Below are 8,745 nucleotides of genomic sequence, written 5' to 3' on the forward strand. Positions count from 1 at the left end.
ATTATTATCTGTAATTTATACAATTAACCTCTCTATGGTTCAACCCCGGTCTCGTCAGGTTATTTATTATTTCGACACTCCTGCAGTTGGGAGAAGATATCACTCTTTTATTCGTGTCACCTAACAACTGATCTTGAGTTGAAATTCTCTGCTGCAATGTTAGCTTGATAGCCTTTCTTAAATTTACAAGTATATCATATCATATCATTTCTTTTCATATATATATATATATATATATATATATATGTATTTCTCACTAAAACGCGTTACTCAAGTTTATTCATTCATATCAAAATTTAACTAATATCATTATTTTAGTTTCCATATTGACACAATCAATAAATAAAATCCTTTTGCCAAAAAAAATTAGATTTAAAGAGAAATATGAAAATTTCCTTCTTTCTTTCATAAATTTTCTTTTTATTCTTCAAATTTCCACATTGCAACATTATTCATTTCATCATTCAAATCGAAAAATATATATTTCTTTAGTTTTATTTGTTTTTGGCCTAAATTTAAATTAAATGAAAACATAAAAATTTAATGTTGTATTCACTCTTTAACATTAATTTCATCTCTTTTCTATATAATACCGTCATCTTATTAAAATTCTTAAACTTTTTTAGCAAAAAATCCTTTTATAGTAACTTTTATGATTTTTGAGTAAAATTTTCTGAATTCTAATACTTGTTTATATCAAATTTTACTTTAGCTATTTTGAATTTTATTAAGTTACACATTGATATTTTCAATTTTGTATAATTCATTTCCATTAAAATTGTATTTGTATTTATTTATTATTTTTTTAGTATTAATATTTTTTATTTTTATTTTAATATCCATACAAAATATTTTATTTTAAATTCTTAAATTTATTGTCATTCTTGTAATCTAATTTATCACTTCTATTTTTTTTATAATCTTGAATTTTATTATTATCAAAGATGTTACTATTACCAGGCGGTTTACAAATATATTTAAAATTGAAATCTTCCCCTGTCAGCTCTGAGCCTCCTATAATGCGCAAATTAAGCAAGAACTGAAGAAAAATTGGAATGAGGGAGGAGACAGTACCCTACGCCAAAGATACTGCCATAGGGCTTCTTACATCATGGTGACCATTAGACCAAGTGTACCAGCCAAAGGCATACTCACCCTTGTTGTGACCATTTGACATGGAATCTTCCCTAGCTTTTATTGTTACGATAAAGCTTTTCTTCTGCCCTACATGATTAAAAAACAGAACACTCGGCGACGCTTTAACAGCGAATCCCAAAGGTGGCCTGGCACTAAAGAAGTAGACACTACTGCTAGCACCAACGTTTGTGACAGTCCTTGTAATGTTTAGAGTGCCATTGAGCTTAGGAAGTGACACTGATGGATAGTTGAAGTTGTATATTGACGGTGATACTGCTGGGCACTTGAATTTGGGGTAAACGTTTTCGACTCCATAGCTGCAAAGATAGAGCAGGTAATCCGTATAAGATGCATCATATACTAGACCAGGATCTGCTGCCTTTGCTGGACGGAAGTGCCCTGAACCAAACTGGAATGGAGTCGCAGCATTGCCAGATTGATCGGCTATGGGCTGACCCATGTTGTTCTTCATCCAGGCTGCATGTCAAACAATGGAGCATTTAAGTATCATTAGTACTGACATAGAGAATAATGATACCGAAGAAGGATCGATGTTTACCGGTGGTCATGAGGGCAGATCTTATAGCAGCACTGCTCCATTCAGGATGTATTGCTCTGAGAAGTGCTGCTGCAGCAGCTACATGAGGACAAGCCATAGAAGTTCCAGAAATAATGTTATACTTAACCAATCGCTTATCTTCATACAACTTTGATGGGGCTGTTGCTCCACTCCATGCTGCCAATATGTTTACTCCTGGAGCTGTTATGTCCGGCTGACAAAAAAGTTTCTGTTATTGTCTTAGAAGACAATTAGCTATACTAGCAGATTCAGACTTACTAACTTTCCTCTGAGGAATTATTCTATTGGCCTAAACATATTCCTTTGGTAAGAAGTAGATATAAGAGAAAAGGAGAATGAGAAAAGTAACCAAATTAATCACCTTGAGAATGGAAGGATGAATCACATTTGGACCTCTACTGGTAAATGAAGCCATGACTGGTGCTGGTCTATAATGTAAAACTGTCCTTGCTAGCCCAATTCTAGCCATTGGATTCTTGGTGGAGCGGATGTAGTTGAGAATTTTCATGGCATCATTGTAGCCTACTGAAGTTGCAGGAAGAACATGCGCATCCACAATTACATCATTCCCATTTGCTTGGCTATTTCCTAAGATGAAACCAAAACCTCCAGCCCTTTTCACCTCCATTCCTTTGGCAACTCTCATTCCAGATCCTCTCATGCACAGTACTATTTTTCCTCTGACCTTTCTAGGTGAAAGAGAATTGGGAAGGCATTGGCTGCATTAACACATAAGAAAGTATTGATTACATACTGTTACAGAGAATTGTTTTGGAAGTTTTTACTCTAAAATTTTCGGAAGCAGATGATTGCCAAAGAAGTTGTTGGGGTTCCGTTCCTAAAATATTTCATAATAACTAAAAAAATACACAATCAAGAGAAGAGAAAGAGGAAAACTGGTGAAAGTTACAAGGAGATAAACCCCAGTATTCATGGAAATTTACAAATGGACACTTATTAGTATACAACGCAACAACATATTGTCAGTGAACAATAAAGCAGGTAAAATGCATGCACGGGCTATAAAAATACTGTGTATACCAACAAAATAATAAGAGGGATCACTGCCAATTAGCAATATATTTTCTACAAATGACAATATGTTTCTATTATGACCTTTTCTTCTTTTTTTGAAATTAGGCGTTATTGTCTTGCATTGAATTCTAGGATGTGAATGCATGCTCTGGAGTTCCAGAATATAGTATATAACTACAAAAAGACTATATAGAACTGCCGAGTAGCAGCATATTTTCAACAAATGATAGTATATCCCTATTATGGTGAGTTTTCCGTCAAATTCCCTAGTTATCCATGAAATCACTACACCAGCCTGCTAACAATCACTTTCCTTCACAATATGGCATGAGTGATGATATACTATAAACCAAGACGTCTCCGTAAATTGTTTTGGGAGGAGAGAAACCTTGTTCCGTTCTTGGGGACATTGGAGGCAACTGCGTCTGCTGCAAACACTAATGGGCAATCTTTGTCCAGCTTGTAAGGAGTAACAGTTTGTCCCTAAGATCAAAATATGAATTTAGGAATAAATTAATTAATGATCCAAGCAAACCGGATATAAACAACCATAATCATCAAACAAATTCTTTTTTTTTTCTTTACCTCAATTTTCATCCCATTTCCTAGCACAAGGGGTCCCAAAAATGCACGGTCCACGCCGCTAGCACCTACTGTGATAACCCAAGGACTTGGATTGGACAATGTAGATGGGGCAGGGCCTTCATTCCCAGCAGCACACGCCACCACAATGTTTTTTTTCAAGGCATGGAATGCACCAATAGCAATACCATCTTCTTTGAGAGGAGTGGGTTCTCGGGTGCCAATGGAGATGCTCATAACATGGACTCCATCACCAATGGCATCATCAATAGCTGCAAGCATATCTTCCTCGAAACATGTGTTGCCTTCAGCCTTTTCTTGGTTCGGGATCGCCCAACACACCTTGTATATTGCCAGGTGAGCTAACGGAGCCCCACCCGTGGCAGTTCCACGAGCGAAGCCGCCCAAAGCTGCTGCATTTTTTACCCGGCTTCCAACAGCGGTGGACGCTGTATGAGTCCCATGGCCATCCCTGTCACGTGGTGACCTGGAGTCCTCAGTCATATTCAATGGTCCATAGTAGTTTTCAAAACCCTTGATGTAGTATCGAGCTCCAATAATTTTCCTGCAAAAAGCCCAAGTTTGTATCATAGAGTGTTAAGGACAGAATCTAATTTGGGTTGCATGGTATGACTAGTTTGTTAAAGAAATTCAATTAGAGAGAATCATGAAGTTGTTTAACATGTTCATTATCTTACTAACTTAAGACCATGATTATGATTAGTTTCATTGCCAGATAATTCAGCAAAAATCAGTCAACTTATAAAATCCAATCTGTGAAGTTTAAATGTGTTGGTTTTTAGAAGCAGCAGTAATTCCCCGTTTTCATCTTACAAGGAAGTCGAAATAGGGGAAATCCTTTCTTCATTAATGGGGCACCATAATTTTGATCGGGCCTCAGTCTCATGCTCTAAATTTCCCATGTGTGATTCACTATCTCCACTTGTCAATTGATTTACTGTCACCCCTTGCATTCTTAAGCCTATCTCCTGTCCCTCTCCTGTTGTCACTCGTTCACACCTCGGCGAAAGGGGATTTGAACTTCGAGTGGGTTGGTGCTTAAATTACAGTTAGCGGAGCAGAACAAGGGATAGAGGTTGAAGAGCAGACGTCTTCTCACTTCGGGAAGCAGACAATAAATAATTGCATCGGGCAATGGCAAGATAAGGAGAGTTCACATGTTGGGAATTGTATGAAGCCAAAACAAGGAACCGCAGACCTGATTTCTTGCTTCGTTTAAATGGAACAGACAAACTAGGATCACTCAACAGAGACAGCTATTAAATAACATTCATAGAAAGACATCTATGGTGTGTAGGGCTGGCCCATTTAGAAGCTGGCTATGAAAATACCTTGTTTGGTTCTTAGGAAAAGTTGAGAATCTATCCATTGACAATAATATAGTTACAGGCATGGTATCCTCTTGTTAATTACAAGTACGTACTTGTTGAATTGTTGGCACACTACATTAATTTTGAAAAATCTGCAATCAAGAGTTCATAGAAATCTGGCCAAGTACTATTTCTACGATTAAGGTAGTTTTTGTGTAACACATTTATCGAATTATGCAATTGTATTTATAATTTTCTTCAACTTAGTACCATTAATTAATTGGAGTGTTTTGTATTTTTGTAATTTAATTTTGCAGGACTTGTAAGACCTGTTCTGTGAATAATATTCCACCACAACAAGCATCTGTGAATATATATCTTCATTGATTCCAACTAGTTATTGACCAATCAAATATGATGCTTTATTATCTTTTCTCCTTGTCCGATTAAAATCCTTCTTGGTGCAGAGTTTCAGTAGCTTTTGGAATTCTGTATCAGTCAAACTATGATAATTTATACTTGTAGCCATCTTTTGAAACATGCTCAAACACTTTTTATGCATGGAAATATGTGGCAATGGTGACATAACTATGGAGAAGAAGAAAAGAGAGTGGAGTCTAAGTAGGGATATTGCATTGGTACACGATAACAACAGCATTAGTTTCGTGATAAAATCATTATGCCTAACCAAATGCCATGAACAAAGGAAAAAAAAGCACATTAAGAGCAAGAGGGTTCAAAATCAGAATCATGCCCCCCATAGAAATCAAGGGCATAAAAGTTAAATCAGGGTCACCGCTCACACATGGACATGTTTCACATCAAAAAGACACCAACGTCTTGGTCATAACCAGCTGTTAAACTTATTCGCGTCATGGCTTAAATTCTTCGAAACAGCATAAATAATCAAGCATGAAGATAGAGTTGAAGGGACTAGCACTGAGTAAAGGTATCAGAAGACTCACTTGTTACAGTGGGATGAGTTAAAATCAGGTCCATTTTGGCAGATTCCCTTCCATGATTTTGGGATGGGTCCCATCCCTTCATCCGTGAAACTTTGTGATTCTGGCCACACACCTGATTGGTAATATTATCAAAAACCATTCTGACATTATCACATTGAATCATATTTCTCAGGACCAATCAGTTATCATTAGATGGATAAATGCATGATAACTAAACTACAAAATAATGGAGGAGGAATCACGTGAGCGAAGAGTTACCGACAACTAGAAATATACTAGAGAACAATATATGAAGTTGTTTTTATTGGCCAGAATTATTGTTACCACTATCTATGAGCCCAACTATGACCTGTTTTCCATATCCTGCTCTCTTTAGTAAGTCGCTGCCCTCTCCAAAGCCATGATTTACGTTATGTCCCTCTTCTTCCAAGCCTGCAAATCTCCATGATCTTGTTGTTTGCACTGAGTACTTTCTTGGGTTACTTTTAAAGACTGACACCACTTCTTTCAACTCTGCAATGTATAATTTAAGCTACGATCAGAAGGATGAACATATATATATATGCAAGCGAAATCATAAGATGACTTCTTATATATACCTGATAGCTTGGACGCTTCATCTGGGTTTAGCAATGCCGCGAAGCCATTGATGCTGTGCTTATAGCTGTAAAGAAGAGAGGCTTTAGCTTCTTCTTCAGTTTGTTTCACTCCATACAAATATGAGTGATGAAATTCTTCTATTTCATGCAATGCTTTTTCTCCTTTATGCTCTCCAAAGTACACTATGTAGACCTGTTATATTGCCATAAAAGCATACGATTTAACAAGACTTCTTTTCTTAAATAAAAAATAAAACATGAACATAAACAGATAAGAGAAAAGAAACCTGCTTCTCCTCGCATGAGGCTAAGAGAGGAAGAAGAAACAGAAAGAGGATGGAAAGTTTCTTCATTGTTGGTGACGTTTCTAGTATAGTATGAGATTTGGAAGATTGACTAACCTAAATTTAAATGAGATACTAAGGATTCTTTCCATATCAAAGGCTCCCCTGTTTTATAGAAGAGAGCAGGGATGATTTGATACAAATATGTATACTATTTTTGTTAGCATTTTATATGGTAATTAATCCACTAATTCAAGCCTTCCTTGAAAGGAGGTCACAAATAGATATCCATGACCAATAAAAGAAAAGGGAATTTGTATCTTCTGGTAATTATAAACTCAGTCCTTGTTGTTTACCAAACCTAATTAGTTAGTCCTCATATTCATATAAATTATATATTTAATATTTATGTTTTTAAATCCATTTATAACTTAATACTTTAATCTATTTCACATTTTTTTCCAAGTAGATTCTTTTATTTTTCTTAAATAAAAAATTATAAAAATTGAGGAATTTATGTCAGATCCCATGCTTTATTTGCAAAGGATTGTTAAATATTTTTATTTAAATTAGTAGTCTCAGCAACTATAGTTATGTTCAACTTCAAGATTCTCATCTATGAAACTCATGTCCCCATTTTTCCCTTTACTTGTACGTGGGGGTGGGGGATTCTCATTTTACTTTATCATCTATGAAACTCATGTCCCCATTTTCCACTTTACTTGTACGCTACAGAATTCTACTTTATCTCTGTGAGAAAATTAGCAAATGGCATTAAAAATGGAACTAAAAATATTATATCAGTAATTTCCAATGAAAATTGTAATAAATTTTTTTCGTTAGTAATTGCTAACATGTATAGAGATGAAATATATTTCATGGGTAATTTCAGATAAAATGTAAAAACATAAAAAAAATTAATAAAATTTTCATCGAAGTTATGTTAGGATTTTTTTATGGTTTCAGATAAAATGTAAAAACATAAAAAATATTAATAAAATTTTCATCTACAATTCTCTCGTAAATTTGTTATGTTAGGATTTTTTTATAGAATATCTATCAATAAATTTAAATAAATTAAAATCTGATAATTCTCTCTTCTCTTTTTCTACTTCTTATTTTTTTTTTTAAAAAAAGTTTCTCTTTTTCTACTTCTTATTTTTTTTTTCAAAAATTTAGTAGCTATCCCCCACATTTTCTCACAAATCTAGCCACCACCTTTACAAATTCAGCTGCCCAAAATTACTTACATCTATTAATAGTGTTAGCATTTCTCTCCTTGTTCAATTTCTTGTGTAGCTTCTCTGGACCAAGTAGGGAAATTTACCAATTTTATGGTATCTCATTTATATTTGAAGTGTTTTATATCTTTTTCCAAAAGAATATGTATTAATATATGGTTTTTGTGTTAGAGTTTATTTGAAATTTCAGAGAAATTGATTTTATTTGTCATTCGATGAAATTGAGTTTAATTTTAAAATTTAGACGTTTTATAATTAAAAAAATAATGAGTACTAATTATAGTATATCAATTTTATTATCAAGTTGGAAATTTGAGAGAAACTAGTTTTCTATGGAATTGATAATAATTAATTAAAAGGTATTAATTGAACAAATGATATATAATTATTTTCATGTCGATTATTTGTTAATAATTTTATTGTTTAGTTCATTTTTTGACACAAAATTGAATTTGTGTAAAAATGATAATAAGCTATTGGATCATTCTTGGATGTATTGAGATTCTTTTAAAAGGTTGTATAGGTTACATTATCTTAAAGGGGTTGAGAATTTTATTAATTTTGTATTTTATAAGCCAAAGAATGTTAGTTAAGGTGAAATTAGATTACTAAATGTGAAGCATAGGAATAAAAAGTTTCACCATAAAGATGTTGTGATACTGCATCTACTTAAAAAAAAAGTTTGTTAAGAAATACTTATGTTATTTTGCACGTGGAGAACCCTATTTTTTTTACATAACCATGTTAGAAAGCATAGTTGACTAAGCTTATAGTTCTAACAAGATACATGAGTTTACGGTTGATAATAGTAATCCTTATTAGAGTATCGTGATGGATGTAATGGAAATGAATTATAGTTATTTAGGTAAAGGTTCATGTAATAATCCTTTAGATGAAGAACCGTATATAGATATAACTAGATTTTTTTAACTTTTAAAATATTCTAATAAATCGTTATAGGATTGGGAGGGGGGTGTACAACTCATAGTAA

The 8,745-nt window shown here is 33.8% G+C and overlaps 1 protein-coding gene across 2 annotated transcripts; it reads right to left on the minus strand.

Moving 5' to 3' along the window:
- Positions 1–1,028: 1,028 nt before the first annotated feature.
- LOC105140274 (subtilisin-like protease SBT5.3) lies at positions 1,029–6,778 on the minus strand. Of its 2 annotated transcripts, none has more exons than XM_011047047.1 (9): positions 6,517–6,778; positions 6,230–6,422; positions 5,955–6,143; positions 5,631–5,742; positions 3,338–3,899; positions 3,141–3,235; positions 2,079–2,436; positions 1,697–1,910; positions 1,029–1,614 (listed from the first exon to the last, which is right to left on the minus strand). In XM_011047047.1, exons 1-9 carry the CDS (start codon positions 6,580–6,582, stop codon positions 1,076–1,078), a joined length of 2,328 nt encoding a protein of 775 aa, XP_011045349.1. In that variant the 5' UTR covers positions 6,583–6,778; the 3' UTR covers positions 1,029–1,075. The 2 variants fall into 2 exon arrangements, with proteins under 2 accessions (XP_011045349.1, XP_011045348.1); XM_011047046.1 differs by having other exon boundaries at positions 3,096–3,235.
- Between the last annotated feature and the right edge of the window lie 1,967 nt (positions 6,779–8,745).

The sequence above is a fragment of the Populus euphratica genome, unplaced genomic scaffold, assembly GCF_000495115.2.
Source record: "Populus euphratica unplaced genomic scaffold, PopEup_1.0 scaffold238.1, whole genome shotgun sequence".
NCBI classification, from domain to species: domain Eukaryota; kingdom Viridiplantae; phylum Streptophyta; class Magnoliopsida; order Malpighiales; family Salicaceae; genus Populus; species Populus euphratica.